The following is a 27,793-nucleotide window of genomic DNA, read 5'->3' as shown; positions in this document are numbered from 1 at the left end:
CTGTGCTGTGCTCAGCTCTGCTCTGCTCCGCTCCGCCGTGCGGCCCGGCCCGCTGGCCCCGCTCAGCCATGTGGAGCCGCTACCGGGGGCTGCTGGGCCGCAGCCGGTGAGCGAGCGCGGAGCGGGCGGGGACTCTCGCCCTGCGCGGCCCCGGCCCCTGGCGCTCGGCCGAGGGACGCGGAGCTCCAAGCCCCTGCCCCGGCACAGGGCCCTGCTCCCAGGGGCCGGTGTCTGTCGCGGCTGCGGCACCGCCGGCCGGAGCGCGTTTGTTCACAGGGAACTTTCTTTCATTTCAGGTCGCTGAGCCGCAGGGCGTGGAGGTGGAAGAGCATTGCCGCGAACGAGAGAGCGCTGCAGTACCGGGTGGGCGAGCAGATCCACGGCTTCACCGTGAAGCAGGTGAGCGCCGCCGGCGTCGGCGTTTGCTCTGTTTGTGTACATAAACTTCCCCGGGCTTACAAGGCACTGGGTGAGGCCCGGCGTCTGCGCGTTAAATACTTGCTTTGGGTGGTCAGTCATAAAAATGATTCAGGAGTTCCTTGTCGTTACTTCTCTGCCGACAAATACATTAGGTGCCATTAGTACTTATTCTTATGTACTTCTTATAGGAAGCTAATTCTAGGATAAATACTGCACCCCACGAGCTGCAGATGTGTCTGCTGCAGATGTGACCAGTCGGTGTGGCCTTCTAAAAGTTCTGACATATAACAGGACTTCACTATGTGAATGTGTTTTGATAAGTGTATTCAAGTAATAACGTTATTTCCTAAGATGCTTTTAATACCTGTGTTGGAAAGCTACCATGGAAATATATTGAATTTCTTTCTACTTTTTCAAAGGAAAAAAGTAGGAGCGGAGAGTAAAGGTTATTTGTGAGAAGTGATTGCTAGTGACAGCTAGTGATATAACAGGGTCCTTGCTTTTTCTGTATCTTTCCTAGCCACTGACATTTGAACATATGCCTTTGCTTTTTGTAGTTTGGATTGACTTTTTATCTGTACCATAAGAGTATGGCTCCTCAGTGGTAGTATGCTTTCATTGGGTTAAAAATTTAATTTAAATTTTATTTTCCATTTGCGTAATTATTTTTCCCCTCAAACCACAGGAGCAAAATTTTTTTTAATACTATGTGAGCCAGTATTATGTATAAGACCAACAAACTATAATTCCTATATTATGCATGATTTATTTGACCTAGTTGAAGTCACACTGTAGTACAGATGTTTTCTTCCAATGCAGGTGACAGCAGTTCCTGAGCTGTTCCTGACTGCAGTGAAGCTTAGTCACGATGGGACAGGAGCCAGGTATTTACATGTGGCTCGGGAGGACTCCAATAATCTGTTCAGGTAAGACATTAATATAGGTATTGCACATTCAGTCTTCACATCACCTAGTGTTTTTTTCAGTTGTAATCTGGCATCATGGCTGGATTATTCTGTGATAACAGGGAGGACAGCCCTTCCTTTGTAGGGCTTCTTAGAATTCTTCAGGTTGATACAGATATCATGAAGTCTGTTGTTCAGATCCTGCTCAAAACAGGATCATTGTTAAATTCAGGTCCAGTTCCTGCCTTGAAAACTTTCAGAGACAGAGATTAGCAACCATAACCTTCCATGAAGTTGTTTTATTTGAGTCTTTTGGATAAAAATAAATGTGTTTACTCTTGTGCTGAAAACTTCTGTACTAACTCCAAAAATAGAAGTGCAGAGGCTGTACTCCCTCTGAAAGAGATGGCTGAGCTCTCAGGAGTGTGAAGAAGCCAAACTCTGTATATGGTGTGTGCCATGCTAGCTGTTACAGTGATGATGCTGCCATAAATCACAGGTTCAGGCAGGAGTGGGGGCATTTTCCTCCCAGTGACTGCATTCCTCTCCCTGCTCTCTTGCAGTATCCAGTTCCGAACCACTCCCATGGACAGCACCGGCGTCCCTCATATTCTGGAGCACACGGTGCTCTGTGGCTCCCAAAAGTATCCCTGCAGAGACCCATTCTTTAAAATGTTAAACAGGTCACTGTCCACTTTCATGAATGCATTCACAGGTAAGTCAAAAGAAATAAAGCCACTTAAAGTGCATGAGGTTTTATTGCAGTAGAGCTATCTGTTGGCTCTCCCTAATTTGGCTTTGGAGAGCCATTATTATTGGGTGTGGGTGTTCTGAGATATTAGAAAGCTAACAAGGCAAGACAGCAAAATAAGTCTCGTTCATTTGTCCATTACAAAATCCCAGCAGAGCTGGAGCTTTATAGTATCCAGAAATACATTTCATTATTTATATGGATATATGGCTAAAGCAAAGTTTTCGTGGTAAAATAGCTGCAGTGTTAAATATGTATATTCCTCAGCAAAAATACAGTTCATTTAGTACATTTCTTCTTTTCCAGACATTTATATGGATGAGAAATTAAAAATCAACAAGGGCAAAATATGTCTTAGACTTTCCAAAGTTATGATGATTTTTATGTTTATTTCTATGCAGCTAGTGATTACACACTCTATCCATTTTCAACACAAAATCCCAAGGACTTTCAGAATCTCCTGTCGGTGTACTTGGATGCAGCTTTCTTTCCATGTCTACGTCAGCTAGATTTCTGGTAAGACAGTTTGAGATGTATGCAAACCTTAAATTTAAAAAAAAGAAAAAGCTTCCCCCTGCCTCCAAATCAGCAAAACCTTCAAACTCTCAACATTTTCTGTTATTCATTTTTCAGGCAAGAAGGTTGGAGGTTAGAACATGAGAACCCAGCTGATCCTCAGACACCTCTAGTCTTCAAAGGAGTTGTTTTTAATGAAATGAAAGGGGCATTTGTAAGTTTTGTGGATGTTTGGTTTGAGTTCTTGCAGATGGTGAAGTAGTTTCAGCTGTAGGGTATGAATGGCATTATTGCACCAGAGATTCCCATTCCTCCCTTTGAAAATTTAAATCCTTAGTTAAGTCAACATTGTTGCATAGATTTTAGTTTTTGAGGTTAGCCTGTCAAAAGTTTGTTTACATATAGAAAGGCACTTTGTTAATGGATTTTATTGTAAAATACTCTCTTACATGAGTATGGAACCATAGCTCATTTTATTAAAGTGCATGTGAGGAGGTTGTGTAAGTTAAAGCTCTGAGGTCTTATCACTGAGCACCTTTTCTCTTTTAAATGTGTTTTGATGGCTTTCACTGAAATGTGGTGTTTTCCTATTAAGACAGATAATGAGAGGATATTTGCACAGCACCTGCAGAACAAAATCCTTCCTGATCACACTTATGGTGTAATTTCTGGTGGAGATCCATTATGTATTCCTGACCTTACATGGGAGCAGCTTAAGCAGTTCCATGCCACACATTATCATCCAAGCAATTCCAGGTATGTGAGACTGGTGATTTAACTTCCCAGGTTACTGGGTTAGTGCTTTCTTTGTACCTTTGTGAGGAGAAAACCAGAAGCACAGTGTTCTTATCCACATGGCCAGCAACAAAGATAACCTGTGCCCTTCAGCAGTTAGAACTGCATGGAGGCAAGGAATGTTTTCTAGAAAGAGCAGTGAAGAGTGAGTTGAAAGCAGGAAGCAAAGGTGGCTGATTTTCTCAGGTGTGTCTGTTTGCCTGATCATGCAGATGTGTTTTGGGGATCAATGGACCTGAACTCATATGAGCTGGGGGGAAAGGGAGCATACTAATAAGCACTTAGCTTATTATATATTAGTATAATAATATATATATTTATATGTGTGTGTATATATATGTGTGTGTATATATATATATATATATTAAGGGATTAAGATACAAGTAACAGAGATTAATTTAAGGGTTCCTGTCCTCTTTGAAGTAACAGATTGAGTTAGAAGTTAAAAAAGAATTATTTCATTTCCTCTTGCATCATTATATTGAGTTCTAAATAACGGATAGTTGTTTGATTCAGGTACTGATTTGGTTGGTATTAATAAGGTGTTTTAACTGGAACTCAATTTGAAAGTTACATGCAGGGAAATATTTCTTTCTCCTGTACTAATTTTGTGGCCAGTCTGTTATTCTGATTAATTCACTGGTGGAACATCAGCTTGTGTCATGACAGTGACTTTACAATCTGTTGATTTTTCTCATCATCCCAAGTATTCTGCTGTACTGGTGTTGAGATTTTAGTCAGGGGATGAGATTTACCTGAGGAACAGCTTGTGCTCATATTTGGTCCAGTGGAAGTCTTTCAGCTGTGGGTATGTGTTTGGTGGAGTGACCCATGGAACACAGCCATGTTTTACAGACAGACAAAACCTAGGACATGAATCATTATATTTTATACTTAAAGTGTGACGACCATAAGAATTTTGTCTTCTGAAACTTGGGAGCACTAGGTTTCTAGATTCAATTACTAATATTTTTTTTTCTGGGACATTGTATATTTCTGCTACTGAACAAATTTAAACATAATGAAAATAGTAAGTTGTTTTGTGGCCCACAAGCTGAGAAATGTGGATTTTTATCAAGAGATTGTTAATTTTATATATGTTGTATAGATTGAGGACCCACCAAACTATTTTCCACTCTAGATGTAACAGAATTACTGGAAAGCACATGAAATTCAGAGTATAATACAAGTAGCTACTGTAAATTTCATATTAAATCAAGTGTTTAATCCCAATATTTTATTTGAAATGCAGATTTTTCACTTATGGTAATTTTCCCCTGGAGCAACATCTGAAGCAAATACATGAGGAAGCATTGGCAAAATTTGAAAGAATTGAATCAAATACTGACATCCCAAAACAGAAACTCTGGGATAAGCCTGTAAGTAAAACCAACAAACAAACAAAAAACACTAAACCCAACTCCTTCACCCCCCCACGTTAAAATATTAACCTAACCTGCTGGAGTTACTAATTTGTTTAGAATTGTGTAAATGAGCTGAAGTATTTTTTTTTTTTGGCTACATGGAGGACAAGCTACAATTACTTTTGAGTTTCAGTAATGTAATGATTGCCTCCAGTTGTTTGTTTTTCTTATTTCCAATTTTGAAGTCCTTTGTCATTTGAAACGCTGAAGCACTTATTAATGGAAAGCATTTAGGACTAATGAAAGAAATACTGGTTTTTAGTGTCAGGAAATATGCTTTCTAATGGTATCTAACTTTCCAAACATTGGTGTCAAAAATAATTTTCATGTTCTCTTTTTCCCCTCTCCTCATTTTCCTCCCTGGCTTGTCCAGAATTGTAAACATTTCTTTCAAAAATAGTTCAGAATGTTGTTTATGGCCAGACTTTCTTCAACCTCTCCTATATTGTCCACTTTTAAACGTTGAGATGCCAGTCATTTTTCAAGATAATGTGTGTGTATTTGCTAATGGATCTTGAATTTATTCATGAGCATTTGTTAAATTATTTTAAATAATTAGAAAGATGATGCTGTGAAGGTGCCAGTTATTTTTTGTTTGTAACTTCTGCTGTGAGTTTATTGTGTCATTATAATTTATTGTACTTTATAGAGAGAACACAGGGTAACATGTGGCTTAGACTCCTTTGCTGCTGATCCTTCCAAGCAGACCACTGTCAGTGTCAGCTACTTGTTGACAGAGTAAGTATATCAAAATGAAATTCTGAATAAAAGGTTAATTTTAGATCTTTAAGCAAAGTGCAGGTGTGTTTCTTGTCCCCAGCCCCTCTTGGTAAATGTCATCTCTAAGGAAAATAATGCCATGGGAAAATAGTTCAGTCCTGCTTTTGTAAATAAAAGTTTAATTGCTGAATAATTTGCTTTAGTGGATAGACACAAGAAAAATCAGGTGTTACTTTACAGAACTGTTCAGTGGATGAGACATTTGAAAACACTGTCTTCCTTTGAGTTTCCTGCCATGTGCCAGCTCTTCTGTATGCTAACTTATCTCCCCTTGCAGCCCAATTTAAATTGCTGTCCTGGTAGTTCTAACAAGTGAAAGATGTGGAGCCCTGCTATTTCCCTAAGGTCTGATGTGGGCTTCACAGCTGACAATTATTTCTCCCTTGCTCCCTCTACCTTTGTTTTCTTGTTCTTTTGAAATGGACTCAGTGATACTGGATGTCACATATGGTTTTTAAGAACTAACTGTTTTTCTTCAGTATTACAGACACTTTTGAAACGTTCACCCTGAGTCTGTTGTCTTCACTGTTGGTTGATGGGCCGAATTCTCCTTTTTACAAAGCCTTAATTGAGTCTGGTGTTGGTACAGATTTTTCTCCTGATGTTGGGTAAGTGTTACAATTCACATTTCATCACTATAAGCAACGTTAGAAAAACTAAAAAGCACTTCTAAGTTATAAGAACTCATCTCTTATACTGGCAATTTACACCAGAGTAATCTTATTTTAATATTAAAACATTTTAAGGGTTTCTCCTGGTGAACTGTAAAGTACTCTCAGATGTAACTTTTGTGTCATCGGATACTTGGATAGAAGCTAAGTTGGTTTAATCAAAGCTGTATTTTTTACAGCTTGTGAACCAAAAAAATTGGATAGATAGGATAAAATATGGGATACCTTCAGTGCCCAAATTTTTTCATCCTGGACCTTTCAGTATTACTCTGAAGTGTTTGTGAGCTATTCTTTGTAACCACATTGCTTTAACTGTGTGGTTTAGTAGTAGTTAAGTTTGTCACAAATGTGTATTTGTGCAATCAGGTATGTTAACTTGCCATCACCTCAGTACAGAATATTGCACAGAATATTGTTATTTGGAAGGATCATCGAGTCCGGCTCTTAAGTAAATGGCCCCAAACAGGGATTGAACCCACAACCTCAGTGATATCAGCACCATGCTCTAACCAACTCAGCTAATGTCAGGGTCACTACAAAAGGGTATTACAGCTGACACTTGCTCCAGCTGCAGCTCCCAGCCCATCTCCTGAGCACGCTGCAGGCTGAGGGTGGGTGCATTATCTGCACTGAGCTTGGGCTCAGCTGCTCATCACATTTTGCCTTTTTTGTCAGCACAAAGAAGGAAGTGCTTTCCAGGCATGAGTCATCTGCCTGATTTTTAGACTTGGGACGACAAAACTCATGCCTTTTTGTTCAGTGGCTCTCTCAGGTGTTTTGAATGGAAAACCTTATTATGCTCACCCATAATTTTAGTGTCTTTCTCTGCCTGGCTTGACCTGTCTCTACATGAAGTAGTTGGCTTTGTGCAAGTCCTGTGTGATGCATGCCAGTGCCATGTAGACATCTTAATATTCCATAGCAGTAGAAATCCTTCTTTAGACACTGAAGTAGGGCTTACGTTGTATTTTTTGTCAGCTGGTTCTTCTCCAGTTTGGCTGGATTGATGTAGAGTTTAACTGTTCAGTGAGCTGGCTTTAATTTGTCTTAGTGACTGTGGTGATGAATCTGCAAACATAAGTTTGAGCCCAGAGATGAGTATTGCAGAATCCAGGGCCTGAGCCTGTCACTGAATTCCTTCTGTGGCTTTTAGACATGTAATAGTGGTTTTTACTAGTGCATGAGCACCTGTTGCTTTTTGTTTGTTGGCTTTGAACTGCTAGGTGTTCTGTATTTCTGCAAGTGCCACTTTGTCTCTGTAAAGATGAGCTTTGTGGTTAACCCTGCCTGACAGCTTGGACAGAATTGTCTTTACTGTTACAAGTTTTTTTAATACAGTTGATAACAATTGCAGTAAACATGGAAAGCTTCACCTTAACCACTTACTTTACAAATACTGCTTCAGAAGTACTGTTCCACTCATCTGCTTAAGTAAAATCTATGTGTTTGTTGTTACACACAGCTAAAATTTCCACCTTAGAAAGACTTCTGTACCTGAAAGAAATTGCAGATGAATGGGAAGATGAACAGAAAATACCAGCTTTACTTCTGTAGCTGTTTTTCCTTTTCTAAAACCACATGCTGTGGGTTTTCTTGACAGTGGCTACTACTAGTGAAATTGAACAAAAAATGCTTTTAAGTTCCATTTCTTGCCTCTTTGGTAATTATTTTACTTTCTATCTAGCTTTTAAATCTTGTGTGTTTGTATATGTGGAAACAATCGGTGTTTTTTTCCTTCTCTTCCCTCTGTTGGCAGCTTTAATTGCTTTAATGTCTAGTACCACTGAGTTGGTTATGTTTTACTCTAGGTTTAATGGCTCAACAAGGGAAGCTTATTTCAGTGTGGGTCTACAGGGTATTGCTGAAAGAGACATTGATACTGTGAAACAGATCATTGACAGAACAATCGATGAAGTTATTGCGTGAGTAATGCTAAAGTTTTTAGAATACTCTTAGTTAATATAATAATATGTATGCATGTAATAATACAGACTTGTATATAATAACATGCCTTAAAAATTGAGTTATACTGCAATAAAGGCCCCAAAGCAGAAGTAATATTGATCAGTACTCTTACCACTTGTGTCTGCTACTTCCTTTATTGTAGTTTGTTCTCATCAGTGTAACCTTCAGGAGTTTAATGATGTTAGTTCAGTTTCTCTAAATGATACAACATGATTGCATTATTTCATATCAATTTTAATTCAGTGTGAAAGACATTATGTTGTAGTGCTTCCTTTATTGATCTAATAATTCATTTTCATAACTTCACTTAAAGTGATCAGTGTTAATGGATATGATTTCCTTCTCTCATCACCCCTTCCCAAAGGAAAGGATTTGAGGAAGATAGGATTGAAGCTCTACTTCACAAAATTGAAATACAGTTGAAGCATCAGTCTACGAGTTTTGGACTTGCCCTGACATCTGTAAGTCTGTGTGTGTATTTTAAGAATAGTTACAAAAAGTCTACCATCTATGTCTTTGTAAGTTACAGGGTCATTTTGTCAGCTCCTGATATGTAAAACTTTCCACTTAGGGGCTCTTCCTTTGTCATATTGTGTACATCTTTCTTTTCAGTAGCTGTCAGACTGTCTGTGGACTTCCCAGTGTATGAGTTAATCAGGCAGGGAGCCTGTTGTCTTTGCCTGAATAGCAGCTTTGACTGCAGTAGCACTGGTTATTCTGTGAGGGCCATATCATACTGGCTCTGGGAACTGTGTGTTTTGGCTAGATGCCTGTGTGTTTTCTAAAAGCCAAATAGAAGGACTGTATTTTTCTGTGGGCTGCAGGATTGTACTGCTGCAAGTTCATTTCTAGATTCACAAGGGAAAATGTACAGTAATGCAATTCTTGTCCTCAAATTTTAATACCAAATTGTTACAGAAAATCCATTCCGCAGCAGAATGTTGTGAGTGAAAGTAGTCTGCTAGTCATCTTTTATTTGGAATGAGTGAGGTGCAGCATTTGCAGTCACTGTGGAAATTAGGGTCTCCTGCAGCCACTCATTCTTTAATCTCCTCTGTTCCTTTCTGCTCTGCAGCAACTTCAGCTCCTCAGTGGCTCTTTTGCTTTCTGTCTCTCAGGTGTTGTATATTTTTTGCATCAGCAGGGTTTCATTCCTAGATATATACATTTAGTCAAAAAAGCAGAACCCTGGATTAACAGGAGATTTGTAAATGGATGAGCACAAACAAAAGCTGTTTCAAATCAGATTGCCATACAGCCAAATAGGCAAATTGTGGATGTTTAAGTGCCTGTCATGTTTCATGGTAAATCTGGCAAAATATGCCTGACTTTAATAGTCAGTACTTTCTGGCATGTCTTCAGATGTTGTGAGTAATTCTATCTGATGAAATATTTATGCTGATAACTTAATCCCTCAACATTTTTAAGTCTTGAAATGAATTCAGCTGCTACACCTTCATTGTAGAAAAGAAACCTCTTGAATATTTCTTGCTTTGAAAGACCAGTCTTGCAGCATTCAGTGTTAATACTCCCATAGAGGAGAGTTATGTTTCAGTTTGTTTCCCTGAAGTCATGTTTTAGAAGTTGGCTTTGAAGAGGACCTAGTTACAGGGACCTAGTAAAGTGGTCATAGATGTCATAGAATGGTTTGCTTTGGAAGGGACCTTTGAAGATCATCCAGGTCCAACCTCCTTGCCATAACCAGGGCCATCATTCACCAAATCCAGTTACTCAGAGCACTTTTGACATGTCCTCAAGCACTTCCAGGGAATGGAGCACCCACAGCTTCTGTCAGCAGCCTGTTCTACTGTCTCACCACCCTCATAGTAAAGAATTTCTTTATGTCCAATCTAAATCTGCCACCTTTCAGTTTAAAACCTTTGCTGCCTGTCCTGTCTATACAGGATGTGTAAAAAATCTTTTTATAAGCCCCCTTCATATACTGAACGTCGACAGTAAGGTCTCTCCAAAGCCCTTTCCCTCTCCAGACTGAGCACCCTCAAGTCTCTCAGCCTGTCTTTGTAGGAGAGGTGTTCCAGCACTCTGATAATTTTTGTGTTCCTCCTCTGACAGGTGAATGTCTGTCTTGCACTGCAGGCCCCAGAGCTGGATGTAGTTCCTCAGGTGGGCTCTAATGGCAGTGGGGTAGAGAGGCAGCATCACCTCCCTCACCCTGCTGGCCCTGATTCTTGTGGTGCATGCCAGGATACAATTGGCTCTCTGGGCTGGGAGCACTCATTGTGGGCCCATTTCCAATTTCTCACCTACCAGTATCCCCAAGCCCTTCTCTACAGGTCTGCTTTCAAACCTTAAATCACTAAACTTGTACTGATTATTGGTCATTGCCCCAGCCCCAGTGCAGGACCTTGCACTTGGCCTTGTTTGAACTTCATGAGGTTCATGTAGGTGCACTCCTCAAGCCTGTCCAGGTCCCTCTGGATGGCATTCCTTCCCTCCAGTGTCCACCACACCTCTCAGCTTGGTGTCATCTGCAAACCTGCTGTGAGTGCCCTCGGTGCCACTGGCTGTGTAATAAATAAAAGTGTTCAATAGTGCAGAGCCCTGAGGGACAGACAGTGCTTGTCACTGATCTCCCTTTGGATGCTGGCCATTGGAGTGCAACTGCTTGCATGTCACCATCCAGCCAATTCCTTGTCCATCCATCAAATCCATATCTTTCCAATCTAACAATGGAGGATGTTGTGTGGGACTTTGAAAGTCCCTGTTAAAGTCAAGATAAGTGGCATCAGTTTTGATATTAGGAAAAAGCTGTTCACAGGAGGTTGCTCAGACATTGGAACAAGCTCTCCCAGGTGGCTGGGATAGTTAAATCTCCTCCCAGTGGCTGGAGGGGGCTGTGTTCTGGGTTTGTGCTGCTAACACAGAGGTGTTTTCATTATTGCTCACTGTCGGCACAGTGTCAGGGCCTGCTCTGCTTGTCCCCCTCACCCCACCAGCCAGGAGGCTGGTGATGGGCAAGGAGCTGGGAGGGGACACCAGGGGACAGCCAACCCCAAATGACCCAAGGGTTGTCCCACACCTTGCTCAGCAGTAGGAGCTGAGGGAAGAAGAAAGGAGGGGATGTTTGGAGTAGTGGTGTTTGTCTTCCCAAGCCAGCAGTTGATGTGGTGGAGCCCTGCTGTGCTGGGCATGGTGAACATCTGCCTGCCCCTGGAAAGCAGGGAATGAATTCCTTGGCTTGCTCTGCTCACACACCGCTTTTGCTTTACCTGTTAAACTGCACTTATTTCAGCACATGAGTTCCTTCACTTTCACCCTTCTGATCCTCCCCTCATGTCCTGCTGTGAGGGGCAGAGTGAGTGGCTGTGTGGAGCTGAGCTGCCAGGGATGAACTGTGACACTGAATAAGTGGTCATGTCCCCAAGCCTGTCAGTGCTCAAAACCTGCTTGGACAATGCTCTCAGATACATGGTTAAACTTTCAGGCTGCCTACTGAGAACCAGGACTGAACTGTTGTAATGACCCCACAGCAACCTCAAATAAGGAGTGACTGCTTCTATTCCAGGAGAATTAGCTCAAGCATGTTCTAAAATAATACTCTGCTTCGTATCATATTAGGGAATTTCCACAGAACAGATAAAAATAGTTATTGCTGAAAAATGCTGAAGGCTTATGAAGCTGCTTGTAATTAAGGGGAGAGAAAAAAGAAGTGGATTTGACAGGATTTTTATACTTTACTTTGTTTTTTTTTTTCGTCATTCACACAGAGTAGAAATGGAGAAACTTTTGGTATCTTGCACTTGTTTTGGAGAACTTTCAGTAGCAACTTGAGCAAACTCAAATTAGAAAATAAAATAAATATCCTGGGAATATTTCTGGTTGTTTAGTATTTTCTTTCTCCAAAGTCTCATCTAATTTGCATATTTTGTGTTTGAGTCACCTTCCTATAAATCATTTCATCTAGCTGATACAAAACTGTAGTATGCATGTACTACTTTGTCTCTACCACCTGTTTCTCTTTTCCTTCTTTTTTGAGCTGAAAAACTAATTTTAATGTGGAGGACTAAATAATATTACAGTATATTTCCAAATGTGCACAGCTATGCAAAAAAAAAGGGTAATAATTTAAAAAATGGTGGTTTGGTATGGTGAAATTAGAGGCAAGAATGGAGAGAACAGAGGATGGGTGATGATGGAATAGAACTTTTATCTGAACAATGTTTTTCCCCCTGCAGCTATGTTAGGATTACTCACTCTGTGTCTGCTATTCAAGTAGAAGTGTTTAAGTGGCTTTGGAACACTGATGCTGTCAGTTAGAGAAATGCAGATGGATTGTCCTGCTTACCTAATTACTCTTTTCCCATTCAGTTCATAGCTTCATGCTGGAATCAAGATGGGGATCCAGTGGAGCTTCTGAAGATTGCAGATAAAGTGTCTCAGTTCAAGCAGTGTCTTAAAGAAAATCCCAGGTTTCTTCAGGAAAAAGTTAAAACATACTTCAAGGTAGACAAACTTACAGAAAGTTATCTTGTATTAATTTTTAAAACACAATTTTGTCTTTGAAGTTAAACTGAAGGCTAATTTTTTATCACCATGTTGACTGTTTCTAGGTGTGCCCTGAGCAGCAACATATTCAAATGAAACATGTTAATTTTAATGGTTTAAGTTTCCACAATTTCAAAGGGGAAAAAAAATTATCTGGCTGGTCATTTAGAACCAAAGTTAATAGAACACTGATAAAATGCTAATGTTTTACCAAACTGTGATTCCTGTAGAAGGGCACATCTTTTTTCTGATGAGAAGTTCAGATGTGAACAGAGAATTTTGGACCTAGAGTGTTCCTTAGTATTGTCATAGCAAGGTGTATCTCATTTTCCTTGCAAAGGATTTGGTTTCAAGTAAGATTGTCTTGGTGTTCCTCGTGTTCATTGAACTGCTGTCTGAATCTCTCTGTCAGTGCCAATTACTTTCTGCTCTTTCTCTTCTTTTCCTCTCCATATGTTCTTCTGGAGTTTTTGCAGAAATAAAAAATATCCAGTAAAGGCATTGTAATGCTGAATAGTTCTGGAGCCCCGAATTAGATAATTCCAGGAAAAAAAAAAAACAGTGATAGCAATGCAGAAGTGGTGTGGGTTTTTTGTGGGGTTTGTTTGTTTTGTTGGCTTTGTTTTGTTTGTTTGCTTTTCTTGGTACGTTTTTGTTTGGGTTTTTTTCCCTTAGTCAATTTGTTTGTTTTGAAAGGCAGATTTATTAAAAGTAACTGTTACCCTGATTGGAGTAAAACCAGATTCTAATATACTCCAAAAAAAACCAAGAGTCAGTACCATCAGTTGAAATCAGTTTTTCTAAGAATATTAATTAGTGTCTGGAGGTAGTAGGGAGCTGTTAAAGTTTTGGCTTCTGTAGGGAAGAAATACAGGTGTTTTTGTGAATGTGCTTTACTGTACAGTTCTGGTGAAGGAGCTGAGGCAAAGGCATATCTCTGTAGGAAATGATGAGAACAGTTGGATGTTCTTACATAATAAAGTTATGCATTGTTGTACCTTGTGCTGGGAAATTACTAAAGCGGGCAGGCAGAGAGCAAGGGGGAGAATGCTATTAATCCTGTCCATTTTACTATGGCTGGTTAATCTCACATTTCTCTCCTTAACTCTGTACTCAGGTTTCTGGAGCCTGTTCTGCACACAGGCATGGGGGAGATACAGGCATGGGGGAGATAAACTCATAAAACAGAATCTGATTACATTGTCCCAAATTATTGGTGCCTGTCAGTGCCAGATGTTGCTATTTGACTCCTACATTGAAATGGACATTTTTTGAGGTCACTGTCTTTTGGTTGGCCTTGCTTTCCTATTATGGAAAATGGAAGCTGCTTGAGTAATTTTGATATTAAAATTCCGTGGTCTGGCGTAAACAAAGAAGAATTCAGCAGCAGTTATGGCCCTTGCGTAGTGCCTGCAGTTCTGTGGCAGTGAGAGTGATGTGTAAAGCATTTCTGAGCAGGATAAGGCTTGCACATCCTGCATCATTTGGGATCTCTGTGCACTCAAGCTTGGGCCGGTTGGAAGAGGTGTTTATTCAAACCCTCCTGCATTTAACAGAATTTCCCCATCTTACAGCCTCCAGATAAAACTTACAGCATGTAGAGTTATGTACAGTTGTTTAACATGGATTTAATTAAGCTAATGAGTACTGTGTGCTGCTGAGAGATTCTGACTCTAGAGTGAAACTTAGCAGAAGGCTGTTGGTGCTTGTTCCAGTGGTGAGCAGCCTCTTCCCCACAGGAGCTTGTTCTGTGTGCAACCAAGGGCTCAGTCTGTGTGGTTGTGATGCTTTTAATAACATGCAAGCCAAATGATGCACAGGCTGTTTATCTGCTGCTGATGGAGCAATAAGCTGAGGCAAGGAAGTTGCCCTCAGAATTAATGCTTTGTTTTGGGGTTTATTTCTGCAGGATAACCCACACAAATTGACTCTGTCAATGAGTCCAGAGGAAGACTACCATGATAAACAAGCTAAAATGGAAGCAGAAAAGCTGGAGAAGAAGGTCAATGCACTTTCTGAAGAAGAAAAAACGCAAATCTTTGAAAAAGGTTAACTTGCTTTTTTGCATTTTTATTTGTATAATGGTTTTTTTAGCTGCTATTTTGTAGAATATTTTAAATTCTCAGCCACTCTGCAGCATTTGCTCTGAAAGGGATGGGTTTTTTTCGTTGCAGATTTGTGTGTATGTGTTACAGGGCTGTGCAGGGCAGTGCTTACACTACAGTGTATGGTTGGTATATTTCATTAGTTTTAACAATCAAAAATAGAATGATCCATGTCTTCATTAGAGCAGAAGGAAGGAAATTGCTTTAAAATACCAACCTGCTTATTCTTTCCCATGTTAACCTGCACTGAGTGGAAGATGAATTCCCAGAATGGGTCAGGTTGGAAGGGACCACAGTTGGTCATCTGGGCCAACCTCCCTGCTCAGACAGGGACATCCTAGAGCACGTGGCACAGCATTGCATCCAGGGGTTCTGGAATACCTCCAGTGAGGGAGGCTCCACACCCTCTGTGGGCAATCTGTTCTGTGCTTGGACACTGCACAATAAAGAAGTTCTTTCTAATGTTCAATTAGAACTTTTTTGTGCATCAGTTTGTGCTTATTGCCTCCTGTCCTTTTGTTCAGCACCACCAAGCAGAGCCTGGCTGCATCCTCTTGGCACCCTCTCTTCAGATACTTACATACCACATACCTTGAAGCTGTTTATTTATGAGCCTCAGGTCTGCTCCATGCTCCTGTAAAACTTACATTTTGTAATCGTATTTCTTATATTTTCTGGTTAAAAAGCCACCTATAAAAGTAATTCTGGGTTTAACTTATTCTGGAGAATAACTTATGCTTGAAAACTGTGGGCAATCATTTAATTTTGTTAAAGCAGTGTCTAGTCACAGAAATCCTCCAAAACTGTGGCATTAATCTTCTGAAGCTTTGGTGTGTGACAGGAGATAGGGGAGCACGAAATCAGAGGAGGCTTTCTACTTACAGAGATAAATTGGAGAGTACTCAGAGGTGACCAGGTAGTGTCTGAAAGTCTGAAATGTGAAAGTAATCACAACAATTTAGCTGCATCAGTGTTCTGAAAGAGCACTTGAGTAAGAACTGGAACAGATTGGGTTAGAAAGAAGCTCCTTATCTGCCAGGTCTGGGTCGATGCTTGCTGAGTGACAGGACAGACTGGCAGGTGTCACTTAAAGATTAAATTGCATGTTACTGTAAACAGGTTGTGAAGAGGGAGTTGGAAGGAAAGAGAATCTAACAAGAGTGTTTTCTTTGCTGTTATTACATGATAATCTGCAGAATTTGCTTTAGGAAAATATTTGCAAAATTGCCATTAGAAGACTCTAGACTTGACTCTTGAGTTTTTCTGGTCTGCATCATCTCTGTAGGTTTTAGGTCTTGACAGCACTTTCACTACAAGCTGAAAATAACAATTTGCTATTCTCTTCTTACTAGGTCTGGAATTAATTGCCCTTCAAAGCAAACCTCAGGATACCTCTTGTCTCCCAGCTTTAAAAGTGTCTGACATCGAGCCCAAAATCCCCTTCACTGTGCTGGAGACAGCACTCACAGGTTGGTGTCCCCACTGCCTCATGTCCCATAGAGCAGCACTGCTGGGTTGTTCCCTGGCTGCTGGCCAGCTGTGGCCCCTTGCCCAGCACATGGACTGGCTTTGTGGCCCATAGCTGTGCTCTTTTCCTCCACTCCAGCCCAGCACCTCTGGCAGACATGGCAGTGGATGCCCAGAGCCATCCCCTCTGAGGGGCAGCCTGGACATGGAGCAGCCTCCTGGCCTTCCCAGGGCTGGCAGGGGCTCCTGCTGGCAGCCCCCTGCTGCAGGCGTGCTCCACCTTGCCCTGCACTCAGAGCAGTCTCTGACTGGCACAAGCAGTGCTCTTGAGCAATCTCCTCACTTTCCAAAGGCTCACCCAGGCTGCAGAATCTTGGCAGCTGGGGCAGCAAGCCTTCCTTACTGCAGTCCCTCCCTACCTGGTTTTTACAGAATACGACATAGAGGAGCCATGGGGAAAAAATTTAAGTTACTGTAATTCCTCATAATTTCAGTGTATGTTTGTCCCTGCTTTGCTAGTGGTTTCCCCAGACTGATAGGAGTGGTAGTTCTGAATTTTGTTACAGTTCTGTCAAAATTTTGCAGGTAAATACTGTTCTTTAGTATATTTCTAAGAGACTTTTTTCTTCAAAAATTATCGACGAGTGTCAAGACTGTTTAATTTTGATGCAAAATTGACCTGGTTTTGGGAAAATTCTAATGACTTGGTTTAGGAAGAATGTACAGTACAAGAAGCTGCTTTCCTCAATTTTTTTGAACAGATAAAGGCAAAAATAAGGAAGAAAAACTTTTTTGACTTGTTCAGGAACAAGTTACTACTTACTTGATTTATTTCTCTGTTAGAAGAATTCTCTTTTCAAATTGTCCTGGTGTCCATTACCTTACTATGGATAGAAACAGAAAAACCCCTTTGGTCCAGTGTTCAGTATAATGTGCAAAATTTAAACAAGAAGTGGCTCTGAAACACAAACAGAACATTGTTCTTAATGGGATGTTCTTGTAAGAAATCATTTTACTTTTGTGTGTTTGTAGTAGGAAGCTGCTGGTTATTCTTTGCTTTTTGTTTTTTATCCCTAGCTGATGACATTCCTGTCCAGTACTGTGCTCAGCCAACCAATGGGGTGGTTTATTTCCGAGCTGTTTCCAGCCTGAACACACTTCCTGAGGAGCTCAAGCCATATGTGCCACTCTTCTGCAATGTCATTACCAGGTGAGAGGTTTGCTTTCTTAGAAGCTGAAGGAAAAGGCTGTAATACAGCTTGCCAAAATACTAATACTGACTTCAATAATTTCAGCATCTGTTCTTATTATTAAAGGAAAGGCTGATAAGTTGGTTTCCTGCAGAAAAAGAGTCTTCTTTATTCCTCAGTGTTGCCAAATTGTTTCACCAGTCTCTGCATTCCCTTTTTGCCCAGTGTCAACACAAGTGTTCCCTCAACAGATTGGAAAATTTCTATAAATGAGAAATAGCCTAGCAGATTAAAGTTTTTGCTTGAATAAACTTCTGGTGCAATTTTGCCATGTGGGGACAGAAAGAATGGCCCCATCACAAGGAAAAGAGGAGCACAGAGCAGAACAAATGACCTGGGCTGGGAGGAATGTGTTTTTATTGATGAGAATAACTTATGTTATTAATGTAGTTCTTAAGGGTGTTGGTGGCAAGCCTGCACATAAGGCATGCTTTTTAATACAGCATTTTAAATTAGCAGGAGGCTTTAATGGAAAAGCTTGGTGGGAAGCTTTTATAAGATATGAAGTATTATGTTTTCTTGATAATGCCCCAAATTGTTTAGCTAAATAAGTATTGTCCTAAACAGACTGATTTACTAATGCTACATGGATTTTGGTTTTGGCCTACACTGAAAAGGGAAACAAATCTCTCTTGTTTTTCACAGGATGGGATGTGGAGCCCTTGATTACAGGGAACAAGCCCAGAAAATAGAACTAAAAACAGGTGGTATGTCTGTCAGCCCACATATCATTCCAGATGATTCACACCTGGATGTCTATGAACAGGTAAATGAATCATAACTTTGCAGATGTTACACTTGCAGTGACAGTTCTGTAGTTAAGGGTCAGTCAGGGCTTCCAGGCAACGGGTCAAACTAATGTGCAGTGAAAGTCCTTGTAAGATATAAATTAGATAATTACAGTAACTAAGTGTTCTGTGTTAAGGGGAGTGCTTGATGTGGGTGTTGTGTCCAGGGCAGTGCTTCACTAGCATCTGTCACCACATTTTTGACTGCTCCAAAATATTTTGGGAGCAGAGAGAGGGAACAGAAAGGTGTGGTGTTACACACAGAGTTTGCTGCTAATGTGTTATGTCACTCTTGGCAGCATCATTAGATTTGTCTCTTGGGCATAACAGTTCTGCAATATTTCTTGAGATTTTTTCGTATTTGCTGGGGGTCTGCTCTGTAGGGATCCTGGAGTTAAATTAAAGGAATTCTCTTGGAGAAACATGCAGCCCAGAACAGAACTTGCACTTCATGGGAAAAAATACAAAATCTTGTGTCTGAACTGCTGCTTGGTGTTGAGAAGAAGAAATTGAGGAATTACCAGGCTTGCTTTGTGAGAAGAGCAATCACATTTCCTGTCTGCTCTCAGTTCAGCAGCACAGCCTGCGTTGGAGTGATTTTGTAATGTGTAGCATTAGGTTGCCATCATTGTATCACATCCATGAAAAGTTACTGTGCATTTCTTGGGCCATTACTGTGGTTGTCTTGTGTGAAGGGTTTTTTGTGTTTTATTTTTTTCCTTCAGGGTGTGCTCTTTTCATCTCTGTGCTTGGATAGAAATCTGCCAGACATGATGAATTTATGGAGTGAAATATTTAACAAGTACAGTACATTGGGTTTTGTTTGTTTGTGGGTTTGCATGTGTTTTGGGGTTCTCTTTTTCACTCTTCCCCCAACCATTCTTCTCTTCTTAGAGATCTTACTGTGGGATTTATTTTCATAATTCTATCTCTGTCTTTCTAAATTTACATATTGCATCAAAAACATGACTATATAGTGGATTAAATGGACAACCAACAGTTTAAATGCACTTTGTTGAACTTGGGATGATGAAAAATAAATTTCATTGGTGTCCTTTTGCATGAGACATGTTTGTGTTCCTTTTCAGCCCAAGATTCGAGGAGGAAGAACATTTCAGAGTGCTGGTTAAGAAGACTGCCCAGGAGCTGTCAAATGGCATTCCAGATTGTGGGCATTTGTATGCCTCTATTAGAGCCAGCAAAAACCTTACACCTTCTGGAGAGCTGCAGGAAATGTTCAGTGGGATGGATCAGGTGAGAAGTTAATGATGCCCTTCAGCAAGGCCCAAATCCTTGACTGTGGAGTTACAGGCTAGTTTGTGTTAATTCTTCCTGTGGATTTAATCTGTGGTCTTTCTGCCTTCCCTTGCTGCCCAGGTGAAGCTGATGAAGAGAATAGCAGAAATGCCTGATATTAAACCAGTACTGCGCAAACTGCCACGCATTAAGAAGTATTTATTAAACAGTGACAACATCAGGTGAGCTAAAAATAGAGGAGAATTTTGGTTAAAGAGAGGCCATGGCCTGTGAATATGCTTTTCTCGGTGCACCTCATCATGTACTGGGGTTTTATAAAATGGGATGTCTGTGGAAAAACTACAGAAATGTTAATTTACATCCCCCTTGCTTACACAGCAGTAGCTATGGTGCTATGGTAGCTCATTTTATTCAGTTTTTAAATGGTTTGAGAAACTTGCAGCAAATTTTGTAGGTAACAGTTGTACCCAAAGCTTGTAAATGACCTGTGCAATTTTACAGAAACAGTCAAAAATGTGCCTTTTGTTTTTCCTTTCAAGGTGCCCATTGGACAAGTACTGTTTATATTGTTTTGTAACAGTTGAATATAGTTTGGTTTGGATTTTTGTTTCACTCCTAGAAGGAAAGGAGTGACATTCTGAAACTTGCTCTATGCATATATTGGAAAAAGTAAAGAGAGCACATTAAGGAGTTTAATGTCAGATTCATTAGTTCCCAAAATGGATCTGTTTGAAGTGACATAAGTTGTAAAGTTTTGTTTTTTAAAGCACGAAATGATAAATGAAGTTATGTAAATATCTGTAGTGTTCAAAACCATGTTAGGTCTGCCTGTAAAGAGAGGATACAGTGATATTTTCCTTCAGAGACATTTTTGTTTGTAAAACTGAGCTAGTCCTGTCTAGTGCACAGAAGGGATTTGACAGCTTCTGCTCAGCTTTTGGTCTGAAAGTGTACTAGGATGAGCAAAAGAACAGCAATTGGATTGTAATTTTTTTTCCACATCAGGTGCTAGATTGAGTATTTTGCCTCTCTCTCTGTTAATGATTCCCTGAGATCACTGACATAAAATTCTGATGATTTAATAGAAAATGTTTAGAAAGTCAAAGTGGTACAAATTATAAAAGACTCTCTGAAAACATAAAACCATACTTAAAAATTTGATATGTATTTTTGACAGATGTTCTGTGAATGCAGCACCTCAGCAGATACCAGAAGCATCTAAAGAAGTAGAGAAATTTCTAAAGGGCATAGCCAGAAGTAAAAAAGAGAGAAAACCTGTTCGTCCACATGTGATTGAGGTGAGAAAATGTCATTTGTCATTAGGGCATCAAATACACTTGACTTGATCATGTCAGTACCATTATGCAATCAGAAAAGTTTGAAGTCAGATGTTGTGTCCATGTAGAGATGTCTGAAGAAATCTGGCAGACATCTCTGTGATCAGCTGCTCTGTTTTGCCATGGAGTGTCTTCACTGCAGCACAGTGGACAGTAGAAATGCAGGAGATCGGCTGTTAGCCTTACCCTGGGGTTACTGCTTCAGTGTGGGTTGTGGAAAAAGAATTTATTCTTTTCCTTGTTGCATAAAACTTTTAGCTGAGCTTTACTTGAAATGGTGGCCAAAAGCAAATAGGGCATGATGTGCAGTTCCTCAGTTGTATGTCAGTTTGTTTTGTTATCAGGGTGTTCAGGACATTTGGCACAAAATATGCTAGATTCAGTGGAGTTGACAAAGGATCTGCTCTGTCTCTATGCAGATCTGTCTTAATTTCTGATGAAACTGGAATAAGCTCCCAGTTCCTTACCCATGAGTGAAATGACAGTTTGTAACTTTATGGGCCTCATTTAATCTGGGTCCTGGTGTCTCTTAGTGCCAGATGACCCTTGGAAGAAAAGAATTTGGCATTTGTTTAGGAAATATAAAGAATATAAAATCAAGTACCTTGCTTATGTTTGTGAAGACATGGTTTGATAATTGCCTTAGAGAGGTTTGAGTGGAAGGGGTTGCATTTGTAGTAGTCTTTGTCTGCATTGTTAAATCATCTTTTAATATGAGAACTGGCTCTCTTGTAGAAATCTTCAGAAGTGAAACCTGTGGGAAGTGAAATGGGTACTGGTGTGCAGATCACAAGGAAATTAGTTAATGTAAGTACATTATTGGTGAGGGGTATTGGTATTACATGGCTGTTACTGATGGTAGTGGTCCATCTTAAACTGTTACAGAAGCACTGAAACATAATTCATGCCCTTCAGTTCCACAACTAACCATCAAACTCCATCACTTCCAGTTAGTCCCTTCCTTTCCTTGGTCTCCTCCCTAAATGCTCCCACAGAAGAGGATTAGTGGAAAATTAGGTGAAAATGAAGATCTGTATTTGGCTACAGGGATGAAAAGCATACCAGCATACCCTGAACTCTCCTTTTAGAAGAGAGGGGCAGAGAGGGCTCAGCCCAGTGCTGCAAATGCAGTGCTCTGTTTGGCCCAGCCAGTTGTATGAGGGTCTGGGAATGGGGTTTCTGAAAGGATGGAGAGTTCTGAAATAGTGGCACTGGAGGTGTGTAAGGATCTGCTTGTGCACACAAGCAGATGACTGTGTCAGAGAGGCAAAGGAGCAAGCTCTGCCAAGGCCCAGAGACAGGAAGGGGGCTGGAAGTTTGGAAGTGAGGTTGTAAGGAAGAATCGAGTCTGCTGCAGGGGATGTTTGAGCAGGAGTTTATACTACAGCTGCTGTCATAAATAGCTTACTTTTTTAGTGGGTATACAGTTCCTGGCTATGTTTTCAGTGACTAGAATGGATGGGTTGGGATATGATGTGGTGACATGTACATGTGTGACACAAGTAGAGTGTTACAAACACATTTCATTCAAAGTAAATCTGTGGCTAAATCCAAACGCCTGGGTAGTGATTCAAAATCTGCAGATCTGAGGGAGGAGTGCAAAGGATGGGTAGCTGATGTATGGTATCCCTCTCCTTTAGCTTTCCAAGGCAGTTCTTTGTACTGGATTGCTGATACAGGCACAAGGGTTGCAGGGTAGGATAAGTGACAGCTTTAGCATTTATTTGTGCGTATGTTTGGCAGAATTTCCTAGTTCTCAAAAAGGTGAGAGTTCTCAGATGGGTAAATTATCTCTGCTGCTGTGACAATAATGTGTTCTTCTCCTAGGATCCTACTTTCAAGCCATGCCAGATGAAGACCCACTTTGTACTTCCCTTCCCAGTGAACTATATCGGGGAATGCATTCGAACAGTTCCTTACACAGCTGCAGACTATGCCAGGTGGGGAGCTGAGCATCAGGGAGCTCTCAGTGCACTGCACAGCACAAAGCAAAATGGAAAGGGTTGGGCTGACTGCAGAAAATGGAGTGTTGATAGGCAATAATTTTCAGTGCATTTGTCACAAAATCTTTATGAAGCAGCTGGGCCCAGAGCAGCCCTGCAAATGCTGGGATTCAGTAATGAGGGGCTGCTGTCCCCTACCTTGGAATAAACAGCCCCACCTACTTGGACATGTCCTGAGTTGACAGTCCTGATGCATGTAACAAAGTTCAGAGTCCTCTTACAGTGATGTGACATTATTCAGCTATTATTAAATAGTGAGTATTGCTGTTGAAACTGAAGCAGCAGTGCATTGCAGATGGGGATCTGGGTGAGCTTTTGAGGCAGTTGGGACTATCACTGTTGCTCAGTTCACATCTTCACTGCTTCTGTTTCTCTCATTTCAGCCTTCGAATTCTGGCACGGCTGATGACAGCTAAATTCCTACATACAGAAATCAGAGAGAAAGGAGGAGCTTATGGTGGAGGTGCTAAACTTAGTCAAAATGGAATATTCACATTCTACTCCTACAGGTAACAGTGCATTTCTTTCCTCTTGATGGCTGAGGGGACCACTGACTGCATTTCACTGTGTCTTATTTGTGACTTTCTTGTAGCAGTCTTTCAAGAAGAAGTGAAATAAAAGGGATGAAATTAAGTGAGTGATTCAGTGCTGATGAAGTTAGATTGCCTAATAAAACCATCCTTGCTTTATCTTGTTTGTATCCTTGGGAAAGCTTATTTTATCTCTGCTAGTAGCAACCACTGCTGCACCTCTGCACTTCGGTGTTTACTGTCTCAGTCTCAGATTAATGTAGAACTGCCTTTCATTTGTTTATTTCTGGGTTAAGGAGGCCCTAAAAAAGGAAATTTAAGATTACTCTAAATTTGAGACCATGAAGTAGAATGGTGGTGTTCCCTAAGGTCCTGAGTTGAAAATATGCAACTTCCTTAAAACAAGTGGCTGAAATCATCAGAGATTCAGCAGAAGGCATTGCTGGTGATAAGCTAGAACTGCTTGCTCTTTCTTTTCTATTCTTCTCTTTTGCCAGTCCAGAACAGTTACCCTGTATTTAGCTTACCAAGGCACTTTCTGATGAAATTTCAACTATGGAGGTATTACAGTTGTAATCCCCACCAGCAGTGTTGTGTGGCTGGAGTCCTGGCTTCAGTTGTTTTCCTGGCCCAGAGGCAGGCTGGCACAGTGCTTGGTCAGGGTTCCTCACTGAGCTTTGAGCAGTCTGGCCTTTCTGTGCAGTCTCAGCATGGTAGGACTTGTCCTGGCAGCAGTCCTCAACTTGCCAGTAGTAGCTAACCTGTGGCACCTGTTTTACAGAGAGTAAAAACAGGTGTGGCAAGAAAAGCAACTGAGAGAAGATAGGGCATATCATAAATATTCCTGGTGTGGGCAGTAATGGCAGTGGTGCTTTGTGAGCCCACTGTGAACAGCACTGGCTTACCTGACCTGCTTCTATTACACCACTTCTCTCTGCAACATCTTGGAACTACTTTTAGGCAGCTGAATTTCTGTACCTGTGTATCTAAAATTCTGAATCTGCTTGGTTTGTAACAATATTTTTCTTCTGGAAAAGAAATGCAAAACCAAACCCCAGAACCTCTTTTTGTTTATGAAGTTTATCATGAAGTTTATAATTTGTTTTTCCCCATGTGTGATGCATAGTAAATTATGAATGAAGTGAGAATAAAGGAATTTTGGTTTTTCATTTTTTAAGACTGAGGTAATCATTTTTCGTGTTTTCTTTTTCTTCTAAGAGACCCAAATTCATTAGCCACCTTGAAAACATTTGAAAAAGCAGTCGAATGGGCCAAATGTGGAGAATTCACCCAGCAAGATATTGATGAAGCTAAACTAGCAGTGTTTGCTGCTGTGGATGCACCAATAGCTCCTTCAGACAAAGGTATATTCTCATCATCCTCCCAGGCCTGTCAGTGTTTATTTGCTTTTTAATTTTGGTTTAAGGGGAAGAAAATAGTTTGCTAAACTGTGTTAGATGCTAAAATTCGTGTTTGGAAGATGAGAGATAATGGCAGTTTTGGTGAATCTACTGGTTCCTGTTGCTCCTTTTCAGAAACCACTCAGGATCTGCTGAAGTTTTGTGTTACTGGTCCTCTGTGTCACATGGAGGTAGATTGAGGAAATTATTTTAGGTTTGGAGAGCATTATATGCAGACAAATGAAAATAAATACTGGTCCTCTGATGCAAAAGAGCTGAGGGATTACCTTCCTGACTCAAGCAGGTATATTGGCTGTGAATGTCACTAGCCCTTTGTGCATATGTTCTCTGAATTTAGAGCACAGAAGTCAGTCTGCTGGGGTGGAGGGTGTTTTTAGCTTCTCTGCAGATCTGCACATTCATGATGCATTGGTAGTATCTTTTACTGACATGTAGCTTTGCTGTGCTCACTTCCCTCCCTCATTCTCCAGCTGAATTTCAGTCCAAAACTTGCCCAGTTAAAACACAGTTAAAATTTCCTTACCATACACAAAGGAATTACAGGGTTAAGATCAGCATTATTTTAAAATGTGCTTGTATTAGCACTAACTTTTTAAAAGACCACTTCAAATTAGGCTTTTACCTGTCAGGATCTGGTTTTGGTCTGGGCAGTTAAAAAGCAATGGGTGTGAGGTGCACATGAGTGCAGTGCCACACGTTGGGTGTTGGTGTCAGCGAGGGATGATGAACATTCTTTGGCATTTGAACACAGATCTTAACAGAACCCTGAACAGGAGAGTTCTGTTCCAGAGGCCTGAGAACTGGTGCAAGGAATGCCTGTCCCTGCATGCTCCTGAGTCACTGGGCACTGCAGATGGATGTGAAAACCTTACCTGGCTGGGAAGTCAGCCCTGCCTTGGGCAGGAGGTTGGACTAAGTTGACTCAAATCCTTCCAGCTACCTTTATTTCCCTGTGGTTATTTGCCTGACGAAAAGCTTTTCTGTGATTATTTTGGAGTTCTCTGGTTGTTCAAGGAGCAATTAAAATGCTGTGGGCAAATACTCCAACAAAACATTAAAGCATTTGTGTGCAGATTTCTGTGTAGTACAAAACTGTGAGCAAACCTTCACATTGCAGATACATCACAACTGATTGGAAATAAAATAGTTCCAAAACATGAAATGTATGAAATGTAGTTTGTTTTAAAAGTTGTTAGAACTGACTCTCTTCAGAATGAATTATGTTTAAGTTTCCTGGACCACCGTTACATTCAGATTTTTGACAAACTAAATCATTTGCCAAAATAGAATTGCTTTTTTCCTAAATAGGAAACTTACTGCCTCACCCTGGTTTTAACTTACTGTGCTTGATTCAGTTGGGTGTTCTCTCAGCATGATGGTTTAATGGAAGTCCCTATTCCTTTTGAGCACACATTCCTGTTGTAGTTTGCTCTCATTCCTGCACGTGGCTGTGACAGATTCCAGTGCACCAGAGCAGTGTGTGGTTTTGGTTTTTTTTCCCTAGGAATGGGTCGTTTCCTGTATGGCATTTCAGATGAAATGAAGCAGTCGCACAGAGAACAACTTTTTGCTGTCAACAGTGATAACTTGGTTGATGTATCAAACAAGTAAGCCTCTGCTCAGTTGTCATATTTAAGTTACTGATTTTCTTCCCTTGGTCTTCCATACTACTTTCACTATTTTCTTCTGTAACCTAGAAAAGGATATGTTAATGATATCCTGTATTGCACGTTTAGCAGATGTAATTCCCTCCTACACTCTGAGTTTGTGGGAGATTGGGTTTGATTTACTTTTGAAAGGCCCAGGAACTGTCTGGGTAGACAGCATGAGTAGGTATGGGTGCACTATATGAGCTGGTTCTACTCTACTTGTAGCATTTTGTGTGTGACTTCTGAATTCCACTGTAGGTGTAAGAATTCCACTACAGCCAAGTAGAGGGTTAATAAGGAGGGACTGTTGTGATGAGTGGGCACAACTCAAGTTGTATGCAGCAAAGGACACTCTTCCTGAGATGGGAGTATTTTTAACTTTCACAGCAGAGCTGTGGTTAACCAAATGTAGCAGTTTGTCACTTGTTTATGTGGTTTTTTTTATTTCCAGGTACCTTGCAGCTGGGAAGAGCACTCGTGGTCAAGCTGTACTTGGCCCAGAAAATGCAGATATCACCAAAGATCCCTCATGGGTCAAACGATGACTTTGGCTTTTCTCTGGGTGTTCAGCACTACAACATTAGGGGTTTTTAGTAACTTTTAGGAGTGCTATGGTCCAACTGAAATATTCATTGCTGGTTTTTAACAGTGTTCACCAAACCAGTTAGAAGCTCCCCTTCTCAAAATAACAATGTGAAAAATTTTCTAACCATACAGTATTTGAGAGCAAGAATTACATGCTCTGCATGGCAAAGACAGACCTTAATCTTTTACTGAAGCCTCACTCCTCCAGTCACATATGAATACTATATAAATGAAATATTTTTGTAAATGTAAAACTCCAGTTTTAAATGGTGTTTTGTTTGAAATTATGTTTGTGTTGGGTATATAAAGAGCTGTCTCTCATACTGACAGATTTCATTCTGTGGTGTGGTAATTCCAGCTGCCTTTGCATAAGCCACCTCCACCGTGACAGTACATTCACCAAGCTGAGTGTGCAGTGCAGTGGGAAAATCCCTAATCAGTCAGGGGAGTCTGTTTTGTATAAAGTTCAGTTTAGCTTGACAGTTTGGGCAACATTTAGTCAGATTTTGATATGCCATGATTTAGTATTTACTTTGTTGTCAAGGTGCAGTTAACATAAACTAGCATGAGAAAACATTTTTGCCTGTTTTTCAGCCTCATTACCCTTTCTGATCAGTATTGGGGGTGTTAATCTTAAAGAAGCTCTGAGAAAAGGGAAACATGAAGTA

At 40.6% G+C, this 27,793-nt stretch overlaps 1 protein-coding gene across 1 annotated transcript; it reads left to right on the top strand.

Moving 5' to 3' along the window:
- The first annotated feature begins 31 nt into the window (after positions 1 to 31).
- On the top strand, positions 32 to 27,448 carry PITRM1 (pitrilysin metallopeptidase 1). Its single transcript, XM_054273399.1, has 27 exons — positions 32 to 106; positions 297 to 399; positions 1,240 to 1,346; positions 1,889 to 2,040; positions 2,478 to 2,592; positions 2,710 to 2,806; positions 3,188 to 3,348; positions 4,640 to 4,766; positions 5,461 to 5,549; positions 6,071 to 6,199; positions 8,071 to 8,184; positions 8,592 to 8,688; positions 12,557 to 12,691; positions 14,643 to 14,781; positions 16,191 to 16,307; positions 17,383 to 17,515; positions 18,201 to 18,321; positions 19,069 to 19,145; positions 19,432 to 19,597; positions 19,721 to 19,821; positions 20,778 to 20,898; positions 21,673 to 21,744; positions 22,765 to 22,877; positions 23,324 to 23,449; positions 24,689 to 24,834; positions 26,396 to 26,498; positions 26,992 to 27,448. Exons 1-27 carry the CDS (start codon positions 69 to 71, stop codon positions 27,083 to 27,085), a joined length of 3,093 nt encoding a protein of 1,030 aa, XP_054129374.1. The 5' UTR covers positions 32 to 68; the 3' UTR covers positions 27,086 to 27,448.
- The last annotated feature ends 345 nt before the right edge of the window (positions 27,449 to 27,793 follow it).

The sequence above is a fragment of the Melozone crissalis genome, unplaced genomic scaffold, assembly GCF_028551555.1.
Source record: "Melozone crissalis strain CALT ecotype California unplaced genomic scaffold, PUWL_Pcris_2 ptg000016l_1, whole genome shotgun sequence".
Taxonomy (NCBI): Eukaryota; Metazoa; Chordata; class Aves; order Passeriformes; family Passerellidae; genus Melozone; species Melozone crissalis.
Note: the sequence above shows the minus strand (reverse complement) of the source record. Positions and strands in the feature narration are given on the sequence as shown.